This window comes from Microtus pennsylvanicus, chromosome 3 (genome assembly GCF_037038515.1).
Source record: "Microtus pennsylvanicus isolate mMicPen1 chromosome 3, mMicPen1.hap1, whole genome shotgun sequence".
NCBI classification, from domain to species: Eukaryota; Metazoa; Chordata; class Mammalia; order Rodentia; family Cricetidae; genus Microtus; species Microtus pennsylvanicus.
The window spans coordinates 54,448,837-54,463,203 of record NC_134581.1 but is presented as its reverse complement, the minus strand read 5'-3'; the positions used below and the strand labels follow the sequence as shown (position 1 = coordinate 54,463,203).

The 14,367-nt window shown below is 47.2% G+C and overlaps 1 protein-coding gene across 1 annotated transcript in view; it reads right to left on the bottom strand.

Annotated features, from left to right (window-relative positions):
• Positions 1-13,462: 13,462 nt before the first annotated feature.
• The window catches only part of Snx1 (sorting nexin 1), a 35,913-nt gene continuing 35,008 nt past the window's right edge, over positions 13,463-14,367 (bottom strand). The window contains exon 15 of the mRNA XM_075965435.1: positions 13,463-13,896. Coding sequence (XP_075821550.1) covers positions 13,846-13,896 — 51 coding nt within the window. The 3' untranslated portion in view covers positions 13,463-13,845. The remainder of the gene's footprint in view (positions 13,897-14,367) is intronic.

Below are 14,367 nucleotides of genomic sequence, written 5' to 3'. Positions count from 1 at the left end.
TTGGGGAAACTGGAGTTTCCTTTGGACCTGATGAGAATGACTTTTCTGGATTTGCTGACTAGCTGTAGGGGCGAGGAGCCTAGGCTGGCCTTGAACTCCCTAATACAGACGCCTGCCACCACATATTGGCTGGGTTGTCTGTGTCGTTGCTTAGTTTTCGTGTGTGTGTGTGTGTGTGATGTGTGTGTGTGTGTGTGTGTGTGTGTGTGTGTGTATGTGTGTGTGTGTGTGTGATGTGTGTGGGGGCTAACTGTGCTTGGTGGAAGACAGACGACAAAGCATACAGTCTGTCCTCCTCTTCCATATTTTCCTTGGGTTCAGGAGACTGAGCTCAGGTTGCCAGGTAGGTGTCACTTTCACCCAGTGCCCATGGACTCCGATGTTATACTTATAAATAACTCAGAAGAAGAGAAATTCTAGTTTCCGTGGCTCACTTCAGGGGAGTAAGTAGAGCAAAGATGAGGGGGACCTTACTTCTAAGGCCCTTCCGGTACCCCCACCCCCACCCAGTTGAGTTCAGACCATGCTAAACACAAATCTTGCCACTGAGTTCCACCCACCGTCCAGTCTCCTTAGCTGGGTGTGCTAAGGCACTGTGGTTTGGGTATTCTGTACTGGCAGGATCCCTAACACAGAGAAACAAGTTCCCTGAAAGGCTGTGTGATGAACAGGTGGATGGGGCTGTTGGATGAAGGCTGTGGGGGTCGGAGGAGAAGACCCGAGAGAGGACACACTGATGAGGGATTGTTGGAGGCTGAAGAAGCAGGCAGAGAACAAAGCACATCTTCCTCCCTTCACTTCAGAGCTTCTCTTGCTCTCTCTGTAGACTTGGGCATTTTATCCTTACTCAATTTTCAAGTATTCTTCCTCTTTTTAAAAATTGTATTGGTTTACTGTGGGAGACACAGGCATTCAGAGGACTGTTTCAGGGAAGTCATTTTTCTCCCTCCACCATGTGGGACCCAGGGATTGAACTCAGATCGCTAGGTTTGGCAGCAAGCGCCTTTGCTGAACCAATTCAGTAGGTATTTTCAAACCCGTGCCTTTTCCTCACCAATTATAGAAAGAAGATCAGGGCAGCTGAGGTGTAAACACATCTGTAGTAACATTTCTGCTCCTAGGTCCCGGGATTCCACAGAACAAGAGTGCAGAGTCAAATGGCTTATGGTCGGTGTGGTGGCATAAGTCTGAAATCCCAGCACTTGGCGGGGAAAGGCAGGAGTTATTCTTGCTTACATAGTGAGTTCTAGCCAGCCCTTGACTATGTGAGACCCAGTCTCAACCAACAGCGTCTCCCCCTCCCGCCCCACACACATCTCTTTGACCCAGAGGAACCACAGTATCTTTGGGGAGACACTGCAAGTTATGTGGATTCTTTTCCTCCAAAGAACAATGCACGCCATAATGTCAACCCCAGAGCCGTTCCTGCAAAGGACGTTGGTGGCCATTGTGGTGAGTGAACGATTCCTCTGTCCCAGACTTAGGTGATGCAAACCCTAAAGTGACTTCTGTCAAAACAGTCTGTTTGAAGGGCAGATCTTGTCTTTCTCCATCCCTATCTAGTACATGAAGTTCATTTCCAAGCTGTGGAGTGGCCGTCACTTAAAAGCACTTGGCTACTTTTTAACGTTTTGTGACACTTTTATTTCTTGGTGTATACACAGCTCTAGTGGTGAGGTTAGAGGACAACTTGCAATAGTTCTGGGCTCTCTTTCCACCAAGCAGGTCCCTGGGAATTAGGCTTAGTGGTGAGTGCCTTCGCTGCTCAGGCATCTCACAGACTCCTTCTCTAGGTTACATTAGAATCTTGTACTCCCTTATCATAGAGCGACACTTCACCCCCAGATTTTCTGACTGCTTAGAGCTTGAAGGAACCTGACAGTGGCATTTTCAATGAGTTCCAGATCATGTTCTGATCCTCAACATACTTTAAAAAAAAATCTGTGGTTGGAACCCAAATGGCAGGCACCTATCCGTCCCTGGACTCCCACACCAGCTCTCCTGGGACCACCTCACACTGGTTACACCATGCAGACATGGATGCAGCCCACAGCTTTCAGCTCGAAGGCAGGACCATGGACTACGCAGCAGATAGGAGACACTGGAAGTGATCGTGTCTTCCCAGTGTGAGCCTGCTCCTGCAGCGGCCCTGTGCTGAGGGGAGGTGGGGGGCACCACGAGCTGTTGCTTGCATTGGCTTTCCTCCCGCCTTGGCTGGGGCTCGCCCTTCCCTTCGTTGCCATCACACAAAGCCCCTTTTCACCAGCTGGGTTTCTGCAGCTGAGAGGCGCTCAGGACGCTTAGTTAACCCCGTTAAGAAAACAAATAGCTCCTGGGCTGCAGCCGGCGGGCGCCACTGGGCACAGAGACTGCCTTCTTTCCTGGGGAGGGTAGGCATGCTGGCCCAAAGGGCTTCAACAGGATTGCCTGAGTCCGGGTGGGTCTAACCTGCTCCAGCAGATCCCAGCTTTGCTAGTCTGTGTAATCTTTGCCCCCATTCCCATCCTGAATCCTAATCTGCAGATCTGTACTTGGGTTAAATGGCATGCTTTTGAAGTGTTTAGTATGGGCCTGGCACACAGTGAATAAACATTAGCATTTTTTTATTTATACAAAATTACTATTTTTGTACTCCATAAGCCAGTGGGATACTGGTAACTACATAGGATTCATCTTAATATGTTATTACTGACTGATTTATTTCTTTCAATACATTGAGGTTCAAAGTTTGAGATACAGCTATTTCAATAGCTAAATGCTGCTGTCATGGGTTCCTCGTTTTCTCCATAGTACACAGAAGTGCTGGGAACAAAGACTGACATGAACTAGCATGTCTGTTCATCAGGTGAACTTTGTTCCTACTGACTGACTTTAAAAGATTTTAAAATAGATATGTGATTATAAATATATACTATATATTATTTTACAAATATACACACACACACATACATAGAAGAGTATATATATACTTTTTTTTCTTTTCACTATGTAGTCCTAACTATGTTGACCAGCTAGTTGGCCTCCAACTCATAGAGATCCACCTACTTCTGCCTCCTGAATGCTGGGATTAAATGCATGCTCCACCATGCCTGGCTAAAAGAAATTTTATAATTTTTAGCTTAATTTCTTAGCAACAGGCCCTCTTGCCTGGCCTCCAACTAGCTGTGTAGCCAACCCTGGACTCCTAATCCCCCGACTGCACTTCTTGGGAGACGCTGGGTTCCTGTCTGGTTTCAGGCAGTGCGAGGCACCAAACCCAGGCCTGTGTGTGCCCAGCAAGCACTCTACCAGCTGAACTGCAGCCCGAGCTTGATTTTAAAACTCCTGCATGTGCGTGTGCGAGCATGTGCGTGTGCGAGCATGTGCGTGTGCAAGCATGTGCGTGTGCAAGCATGCGCTAGTTTCCCACCGTGTAGAACAGGGTCTCTCTTGTTTCTGCTGCTGGCCATACTCTGGAGGCCAGTCGGACCTCAGGCCTCTGGGCGGTTCTCCTTTCTCAGCCTGCCATTTTGCTACAGGAATGCTGGGATTACAGATGCATATCACTGCATCTGGATTTTTTTAAAATATATAGTTTATTTTTATTTTCACCGGTGTTTTTCCTTCATATCTGTCTGTGTCTGTGGGAGGGTGGTGTCAGAAGCCCTGGAACTGGAGTAATAAATAGGTGTGAGCTGCCATGTGGTGCTGGGAATTGAACCTAGAACCTCTAGTAGAATAGTCGGTATTCTTAACCACTGAACCATCTTTCCAGCCCCCTGGATATTTTTTTCTGGGGGTTTTGGCAATCAAACTCAGGTTGTCAGTTTGTGGCTCTTTCGCTCACTCGGCTATTTCCTTTTCATTCCCCTCCTTTCAAGAGAAGATTTTACTATGTAGCCCAGGCTGGTCTTGAACTCACTATGGATAGCCCCAGGCTGGCTTCAAACTCACAGAAATCCTCCTGCCTCAGTCTCCTAAGTGTTAGGATTACAGTTATGTACCAGATAACACCCACACATTCTAAATTTTAAAATAATAAAAATTTTAGGGTCTGAAGAGATGGCTCAGTGGTTAAGAGCATTGCCTGCTCTTCCAGAGGTCCTGAGTTCAATTCCCAGCAACCACATGGTGGCTCACAACCACCTGTAATAAGATCTGGTGCCAACTTCTATCTGCAGGGACACATGCCGGCAGACCATTGATACATAATAAATAAATAAATCTTGAAAAAAATAATAAAAATTTTAAAGCATTTTTATGTATGAGTGTTGACTTTTAAAGTAGGAAACCTTTTTAAGTTTTACTAAAATTTGAACTACAGAGTTAGTCTAAACTTTCCATTTTTACAAAGTGGGAACAAGGCTTGAGGAAGGAAGAGAGCGGGTTTTAGACAGGGCTGTGGAACCTTTGGTGAGCATGTCCTGTGTTACCCAAAAGCAAAATCTAGGACAGCAGCCAACAGTATTCCTCCTGGGGGCCACTTCTCTGCCCAGGTATGAGAGAGGGTGCGTGGCTCAAGGGTGCTTGCGGCATTTTCCCTGGCATAGATTTTTTTGTGTGTGTGTGAAGCAATTCAAGTCCCCACAGTGTGCTCACCGTGGGGTTCACAGAACAAAGACACTCACGTAATTGTACTTCATGAAGATGGCTATCATGAGAACTGAGGACAACAGGCGGAATCCAGGAAGGGTCGTGCCTGCAGCAGATCTTCGGTCACTCCCAGCATTCCCCAAGGTGTTATCTGGGGCTACGCAAAAACCAAGGGTCTTATGAATGCCAGTCATGGGTTCTACCCCTAATATAGATTCCTCAGCCCCACTTATGTCCCTTTGAGACACCTGGGTTGCCCAAGCTGACCTCTAACTCTTAGGCTCAAATGATCCTCCTGCCTCGGGCTCCCTCCCACGTAGCTTGGACCCACACAAGGCCCAACAGGAGTAGTTTTAAAAACCTGTAGTTAGTGTTCCCAGTTACTCAGAGTTGCCCTGTTATGGCTCCCCCCAATACCGGCAGGACAAGACTGTCTTGGGTGCTCAAATAGAAGGACAAGTTGGTACCAAAGTGAGACTTGTTCATAATTTCCCTATTGAGTGGGTTTATTTAAGTCTTTAAGAAAACAATTTAGCACTTTAATCCCAGAGCAATTGGGAGGCAGAGGCAGGTGGATCTCTGTGAGTTCAAGGCCAGCCTAGTCTACAGAATAAGTTTCAGGATAACCAGGGCTGTACAGAGAAACCCTGTCTTAAAAAAAAAACAAAACAAAACGCCGGGCGGTGGTGGTGCACGCCTTTAATCCCAGCACTCGGGAGGCAGAGGCAGGCGGATCTCTGTGAGTTCGAGGCCAGCCTGGTCTACAAGAGCTAGTTCTGGGACGGGCACCAAAGCTACAGAGAAACCCTGTTTCGAAACTCCCCCTCCCCCCAAAAAAAATAGAACAACAAAACAAAACAAAAGGAAGGTAGGAAAGAAAGAAGGCAAGAAGGAAGGAAGGAACCTAGCTAGGCATGGTGGCCCACATTTCCCAGTACTTGGGAGGTCAGAGATCAGGTGTTCAAGGCAAGCCTTTGATAAGTAGTACATTTGGGGCCAGCCTGAGTTTTATGAAACCATCTCAAAAGACAAACTGATAAAACAGGTTAGTAGTAGTTCACTATGTGGGTTTGTCCCGACCATCCCTGTCTACCCCATGTGGAGCGTAAAGGAGCAGGCAAGCAGAGTCGAAAAATCTAGGTTTAAGAATTAATTCTGGGGTGTTTCCTTGGGCAAACTACTTGGCACAGCTCTTACTGGCAGAGTGCCATCTTACAGCCTGAGCACAGTGCCCGGCATGTAGTGTTCAGATGACACTCACCCTGCATGTATCCCTGGCTGTCTGGTGCCTCATCATGGTTCTGGTGATGTTCTCCAGAAGACAGACAAGCTGGTTGGGCCCCTGTGGTCTTCATGGCAGCCACTCATATCGCAAGGGGAAGCTGAGGGCTTTGAAGCTCAGGGGCTAACAGTCATTTGGAAACAGTTGTCAGATCTCTTTAGGGAAAGGTCCTGTCTCAGACTGAACAAGGTTTTTCTGTGGCTTTTTTTCTGGACCCACATACCTGCCGGCTGCCTCTGAGCTGCCTTAGGCCTGTGGAACGTTCTGTCCAGGTCTGGTCATCACAACCACGGGGACATTTACAGAGCAAACAGGAACAGAGGGATAAGACTTGTAGAAGGCAAATCTCATGGGACAGGCAGCTACAATAAGGTGACTGAAGGCTCAAACTAAGTTGCCAAACACCGGTCTTACCAACCATGGTGAAGCCAATTAAACCTTAAATTAGCACAGATTTCTGGCTCTCTTAAAAAGAGGCCCTGGTGAATGTACATGCAGGCCATGGACTTCAGGTGACACTGAAGAGGTCATCTGGGGGATAACAGGACATAAGGCGGAAAAGCCCAAGGCCCAAGAGGACACATGTACACCACAGCCAATAAGAGGTGTGCGGGAGATGGGACCCATTCCTATCAGAAAGTTTACCTATGTTGACGATGTCTGCAACTCCTCGATAGTGAAAATCACTTTATTTTTCTGGTTACAAATTCAGAATTTTAAGCAATATAAAATTACATAAAAAGGGGCTGGAGAGATGGCTCAGTGGTTAAGAGCATTGCCTGCTCTTCCAAAGGTCCTGAGTTCAATTCCCAGAAACCACATGGTGGCTCACAACCATCTGTAATGAGGTCTGGTGCTCTCTTCTGGCCTGCAGGCATACACACAGACAGAATATTGTATACATAAATAATAAATAAATTAATATTTTAAAAAATTACATAAAAAGTAAAAAAAAAATCCATTTTGAGAGGTAAACTATACCTAACCGTTCAATCAATGCCCTTCCAGTTATAGTTTTATTAAATGTGGATCATATTGTTCATGTAATTCTACTTCCTGATTTTTTCACTCAAAAATGTTTTCCTTGTCAATGAATACAACTAGTCTATGTAATGTCTATGTAATATCTAATTGCATGATTGTATCATACCTTATTTAATACCTTTCTGATGGTCATTTAGATTGGTTTCAGTTTTTGCAACTGTCCACAATGCCATGACAGACAATTGTCTTTAGTACTTAGTGTCTAAAAATGTCCATGAGAATCTTTAGTTAATAACTCTCACACAACCTACCCGTGTCCATCCACACCCGTCCACACCCAACCACACCTATCCAACCCGTTCACACTCATCTATACCCATCCATACCCGTCCACACTCATCCATACCTGTCCACACCCGTCCACACTCATCCATACCTGTCCATACTCGTCCACACCCAACCACACCTATCCAGCCCGTTCACACTCATCTATACCCGTCCACACCCGTCCACACTCATCCATACCTGTCCACACCCGTCCACACTCATCCATACCTGTCCACACCTGTCCACACTGTTGGGAATGACTGTTTCAGGAAGGTGCAATTCTGAGACAGAAGGCAAGTGTGGGAGCTAAGGGGCTTGAGAGGGGGCTAAGCAGTTAAAAGCACTTATTGCTCTTGCAGAGGACTTGGGTTCAACTCCTAGCACCCACATGGTAGCATACAACCATCTGTAACTCCATTTCCAGGGGACCCAACTCTGTCTTCTTACCTCCATGGGCCCTGAACACACCTGGTACGTTTATGTACACTTAAGAACACATGCATATTAACAACAACAACAGAAAGAATGGGGGTAGAAAGCAGGCTACAAGCACAAAGCCCAGAGCTAAGAGAAATGAGGAAGGAAAAGAAGGGCAGATTTGCAATCACCTTCCACCAGATGCTAACACCACTGGAAAGGACTAGGGGATAAACAGGGCAGGGTGAGCCAGGGTCCTCACAGTCAGTATGGGCACCAGTGGCAGAGCCTGAGTGTTTGGCACCTGTTGTGAGTCTGAACTATCCTTTGAGCCAGCGACCATGGAGTTGCAAAGGCCCATGAGTTTATAGTTTGGTGGACAGTACCAACATAAATTCACACAACTGATAAGATAGGACATTGACAGGTGACATCCCAACGTTTGGAGGATGGACTAACTGTTCTCATCCATATCTAGCACTCAGCTCAGGCCTGACCCGCCTAATTATCGGAGAGGCTTAGCCGGCGTCTCCAGAGACAAAGTTCCCAAGAATGCAAACTGTAGCAAAGACATGCATGCCCCTCTCTGCTCCAGAAGGTCCACTCATTATCTCTCTCACCTTCCCTCCCAGTGCTAGAGGGAGAAATCTCAGCACCGTGGGGTTACAGTCCCCTCAATGTCCATAGGCTTCACCTCCTCTGCACCCTGAGCTTGCTCGGCAGGAAAATCCATTACCTTGCTCCGCTCTGCCAGATCCTGACTCCATCCTGAGCACATCTCCATCTGCACATCCTTTCTAAAATGCATTAATCTTCAGAATGAAATTCTTTTAGGAAGAGCCCAGAGCCAGGCGGATCTCTGTGAGTTCGAGGCCAGCCTGGTCTGCAGTAGCTAGTTCCAGGACAGGCACCAAAGCTAAAGAGAAGCCTTGTCTCAAAACAAACAAACAAACAAACAAACAAACAAACAAACAAACAAACACAACAAGAAGAAGACGAAGACGAAGAAGAGGAAGAGGAAGAGGAAGAGGAAGAGGAAGAAGAAGAAGAAGAAGAAGAAGAAGAAGAAGAAGAAGAAGAAGAAGAAGAAGAAGAAGAGCCCAAAATTACTGGGATTTATGTGTGTCACTTTCAAACTATTTTATCTCTCTGACTTTGTCACCAAACACTTAAACTAAAAATCAGAATCTCTCATCTTCAGATGATGTCAAGAGATTTGGTGAGTGTGTGTGTGTGTGTGTGTGTGTGTGTGTGTGTGTGTGAGAGAGAGAGAGAGAGAGAGAGAGAGAGAGAGAGAGAGAGAGAGAGAGAGAGAGAGAGAGAGAGAGAGAACTCAAGGGCCATGCAGGCCTTTCTCCTATCTTTTATCTAGGTTCAAATGTGCCCAGTGCCCAGCTAGGTCATTCAGTGGAACATGGAACTTAAAGGCTCAAAAAGGAAGATCCTCCCTGAGAGAAGCATGGAACACTTTTCTAAGGTTTCTCTCTTAGTGCTTCCACAGCGAACATAATGGCCCCACCCAATATTTTTTTGAGACAGGGCCTCATTACACAGCCCTGCCTGGTCTGGAACTTGGTATGTAGACCAGGGAGAGCAGCGTGGAGCCCACTGAGATCTTCTGGCCTCTGCCTCCTTGTGCCACCAAGCCTGGATGCTTTACCTAAAAAATATTACATATGTGTGTCCAGAGGTCAGAAGAGGGCATCAGCTCCCCTGGAATGGGCACCACAGTTGTGAGCCACCACGTGAGCACTGTAAGTCAAACCTCTGGAACAGCAGCCAGCCCCCAACCACTGAGTCATCTCTCCAGCATTCCCATCTCCTGAGGAAAGACACTTCCATTTGTGCCTCTTATTCTCTGAGGGACTTGTGACCAAGCCCCCCACTTTCCCGGTACTGGCCTTCACTTCTTGTCTGCACAATCCCTGGACAACTGGCCCTGCTAATGTTGGGACATGGCAGGCCGGGCATGAAGCCGTGAAGCCAAAGAAGCCTCCATCCCAGCAAACGAGGCAACATGGGGATGATCGCTGGATAGGACAGAGTTAATGTGTAGGAAAACAAGACCACGACAAACATGAAAAGAGGAGGCAGACTAGAGGAAGCCATCGGCTGAGCCTGAGCTACTGATGTGGGTTCTTTATTTCAGGCTGTGATAGGACTCAGGGATGAGCCCATGTCGTGCTGGAAAGCCTCTGTTGCTAAGCTACACACTGAATTCCTTGGTTCTGAAAACCTACTTAAGTCATGGATCTCCACCGTTCTTGATGTTTCTTTACACTTGTGTGTTGTCTTTATTTGTGTGTGTGTGGCACACAAGTGGAGGTCAGAGGACACTTGCAGGAGATATTGTCAGGTCTGTCCTTCTACCATGTGGGTCCTAAGGATGGAACTCAGGCTGTCAGACCTGGTGGCTATCACCATTACCCACTGAGCCATCTTGTCAGCCCTTCTTCAGTTCAGGCATTTTTAATCTCGTGTATGTGTGTGTGTGTTGTTCCTCTCCCTTTTTTTTTGGTTTTTCAAGTTTCTCTGTGGCTTTGGAGCCTGTCCTGGAACTAGCTCTTGTAGACCAGGCTGGTCTCGAACTCACAGAGATCCGCCTGCCTCTGCCTCCCGGCTTGTTCTTCTCTTGTCTGTGGAGAATGAAGGAAACATGACATTCCGAGTAGCAATGAGCACATGCAGCTTAGGTTTTTTTTAAAATTTTTTTCCTTTTGTCTTTTTGAGACAGGGTTTCTGTGTAGCTCTGGCTGTTCTAGAACTTGGTCTATAGACCAGGCTGGCCTTGAACTCAGAGAGCCATCTTCAGCTTAGTCTCCAGTACCATTCTAAATTTAAGGAATCAAGACTCCTTAGAGAAGCATTTATTCTAGGCCTAGGCCGGGGAAGATGGAAAATAAGCCTGGCTGCCAGGCATGGTGGAGCACGCCTTCAATTCCAGTGCCTGTAGGGACAGGCAGATCTCTGTCATCTACACACTGAGTGCCAAGCCAGCCAGGCTACATAGTGAGACCCTGTCTTGCCTGGGTTCTCTTGTTATGCTAGAAGGTAAAAAAGCAACAGGTTAAAGACACAAGCCAGATGGGTGGCACACACCTTTAAACCCAGCATTTGGGAGGCAGAGGCAGGCAGATCTCTGAGTTCAAGGCCAACTTGGTCTACAAAGCAAATTCCATGACAGCCAGGATTGTTATACAGAGAAACCCTGTTTTGAAAAACAAACAAACAAAAAAACCTGGATAAATATAAATATAAGACAGTTTGGGAATCAAAGTCAAAGCCAGGACTTAGCTGACGACAGTAGAAATCAACGCATCTGCACGATTAAACACACGGGGAAGGTGGACGCCAGGAGCACAGAAGGCAGAATGCTGCTCAGTTGCTGTGGTGACTCAGGCAGGACTGCCCACCAGCTACGCTGTAACAGTTGATGGACAATGGTTACAGGCTCTCCCAGTACCTTCCCACACTCCCATGGCATTCTCACCCAACACCCCAGGCTGGTCGGGTGGAACCGTCAGACAAGTCCAAGAGCCAGTCTAGAAAACTGGCCTTCATCCTTCAAGAATGCCGTGGTAATGAGAGCTAAAGGCAGGATGAGGAATTCCGTCTAACAGATACATGTAGTCACCCAGCATGTAATCACGTGGCAGTTAGTGTAGCTCCTGATCCTTTACAAGGAAAAAGAATTGCTACAAGGACACTAGAAACAACAGACAAATCTAAGTACAAGCCATGCATTAAAAACAGTATTGGATGTTAGACCTTGTGTGTGTGCATGTGTGTGTGTATGTATGTGCGCGCATGTGCACGCATGTGCATGTGCGTGTGTGTGGGTATATGCATGTGAGTGCAGGTACCTGGAGGTCACTGAAGAGCTGGGTCCCTAGAGCTGGAATTACTGGCAGTTATGAGCTGCTCAACATAGGGGCTTAGAACTGAACTTGAGGCTTCTGCAAGAGCCATTCTCCAGCCCCCAACTTCTTGGTTTTGAAACTTTTTTTTTTTTTTATGGTTTTTTGAGACAGGGTTTCTATGTGTAGCTGTGGCTGTCCTGAAACTCACTCTGTAAAGCAGGCTGGCCTCCAACTCACAGAAATCCACCTAGCTCTACCTCCAAAGTGCTGGGATTAAAGGCATGTATCACCATTGCCTGGCTGATTTTGATAACTTTATTTAAATTATGATGGGACAGTCTTGTTCTTATGGAACCACATACTGAAATTTGGGGATAACTGCTCATGGCAGCAACTCTCAAATGACTCAGAAAATACATGTAAATACTTCAGATTAAATGGGTCAGATATGTTGGTGAACATGTATCCTAGCACGTGGGAGGCTCAGGGAGGAGAATCAGGTATCTAAGAGCAAGCTTGGCTACCCAACAAATTCAAAACCAGCTTGGGCTGCATGAGAGTCTGACTCAAACAAAAACACTCAAACCAGCAAGTGGGGTAAAATGTCAACAACGGGAATTTTCATAAAGAATATACAAGTTCTTTTTGAAATTATATTAAGTTACCCAATATTTCCTTCCTCAACCAAGACCCAGCAGTGAGTGTTGAATCTGAGTTGCAGTACTCCATGGAAGTCTGTTTGTTTTGTTTGTTTCAGACGGCGTCTCGGCTCACTGTGTAGAGTAGGCTGGTTTTGAACTCAGAGTGTTAGATATCTTTACCACACCCAGTCTTCATGGAAGCCTTAATTAGTTACCAATGAAATTTGTGAAGCTATATAAAGAGGTGGAGGGAAAATGCTTGTGACATCCCTGATGTTGAATGGTAAAGGCAGGATACAAAATACTTGGTGCACAGTCATCGGCTGCAGCACTAGCACCTCCCCTGGTGCCAGTGTTAAAGCACTGTGTTCCCGAGCCTTAGCCACCCACCTTGTCCCAGCAGCAAGTCCTGGAGCCTCTGGGGAGGGGGACATCTGTGGAGGTTGGGAGGCTGGATAGTAGGATTCCCACAGCAGCCGCTCTGCTCTTTTTTCTCACTGAGGGGCCTCCAACTCCTTTCTAGCTGGTGCCACTGAGGCAGCTGCAGGAGGGCCCCGGCAATGACTGGTCTGAGACCTGAGCGAGCAAGCACCCTCACACACGAGGGTCGGGGACGGCTCTCTCCCAGGTAAATGGAGAAAGCTTCTCTGATCCCAGGAACATGGGGAAAGCTTCTCTGAATTTTGAAAGGCTCTGGGATTACCCAGTTTCAGGGTTAAAGCAGCCAGCCCTTATCACCTTATTCAGCCTGAGGGTGGCGCAGCTTTCTTTTGGGTAGTGCTGGGGACTGGACCCACACCCTCCACAAACTGACAAGTACTGGCTCAGCAGCTGCTGAACACACCTCTCCCCCCAGCATGAGGATAGGTTTAGATAGGATTAGAACATAGGATAGGAACCGGGTGATGGTGGCGCACGCCTTTAATCCCAGCACTTGGGAGGCAGAGGTAGGCGGATCTCTGTGAGTTCGAGGCCAACCTGGTCTACAAGAGCTAGTTCCAGGACAGGCTCCAAAGCCACAGAGAAACCCTGTCTCGAAAAACCAAAAAAAAAAAGAACAAAAAAAAAAAAGAACATAGGATAGGCCAGACAGTGCTTCAGGCCTAGGGAGGCAGGGTTAGAAGACCAAGGGCCTCCCTCATAGAACAGACTTTAGCTTAGGAAAAGACTCAAGTGGACTAAGACACTCTGAGCTGGGAGTTGAGGCCAGTAGGCAAGGAACTCCAGTCCCACAGGAAGGCAGCAAAGGCCATGTGAGTGTCTGTGTGTCTGTGAGCGAACCTACTACCCAGCCACACTGGGTTAGGAGTGCTCTAGACCTCCTTCTGACTGCTTCCCAGCAGAAAGGAAAAAGTGCAACCACACTGAGTCCTGTGACCTCATTTTCAAATATTTTATTACATAATCTTTCATGGCACCATCAGGAGTAACAGAAAACGTTATTCCCAGTTCCTAAACCACAGCCTGAAAAATATACATTTGTATTTATATATTTATATCAACACTCCACCCCTAACCTATATCCACCACCTATTGTAGGTCTTTTGCTTAAAGCAGGAAACTATTCTCTTAGGTAAGAAAATATATGTGGAAGCTAAATGAAATATTGGTTAGAGTAACTGGGAAGAGTTCGTTTGTGGGGCAGAGTGGAAGAGTTAAGTCCAGCCAAGGCAGGGTGCATCAGTTGGGGTCCATGGAGGGGGAGGAGGACAGAGTATAAAAAGGCAGCGTCACACAGGTGGGCTCTGGTATCCGTGGTCCCTCAGGAGATGGCCTTCGCCTCAGGAAGGAAGGCTTCCCAGTATTTTGCCAGCTGCAAAAAAGTGGGGAGACAGTAAGCAAGTTCCCCCGTCTAGTGGCAGAGCCTGAGCTAGCCTAGGAGGATACCAGTTCAGAGCAATGGCATGCCCCATGCACCAGCCACCCAGAAGGAAGGCCTGTGGGGCAGATACAGCTACACTGTGCCTCCTTCCTCTAGACTTAAGAAGGCATCAGTTTCTGTCCCAAGTCCAAAGGCAATCTCTGAAGACCGCAGCTCTGTTTGCACCTCACGATGGTACCACTGTTCCACAGAGGGATTAGTCTCAGATAGTGCCACAGGGTGGGCATAGGAACTATAGTTGCGGTGAGAGAAGAGATGGCCCATGGGTAAAGAGGGCAATGGAGATGTACCGTCATGCTTAGCAAAGGGCCCTGACTGAGAAAGGGCCTGTTTGCAAAAGTCAACTGCAGCAGAGCCTCCTCCCTCAGAAGCATGACCCCACATCTAGTCACCAAAGCCGTG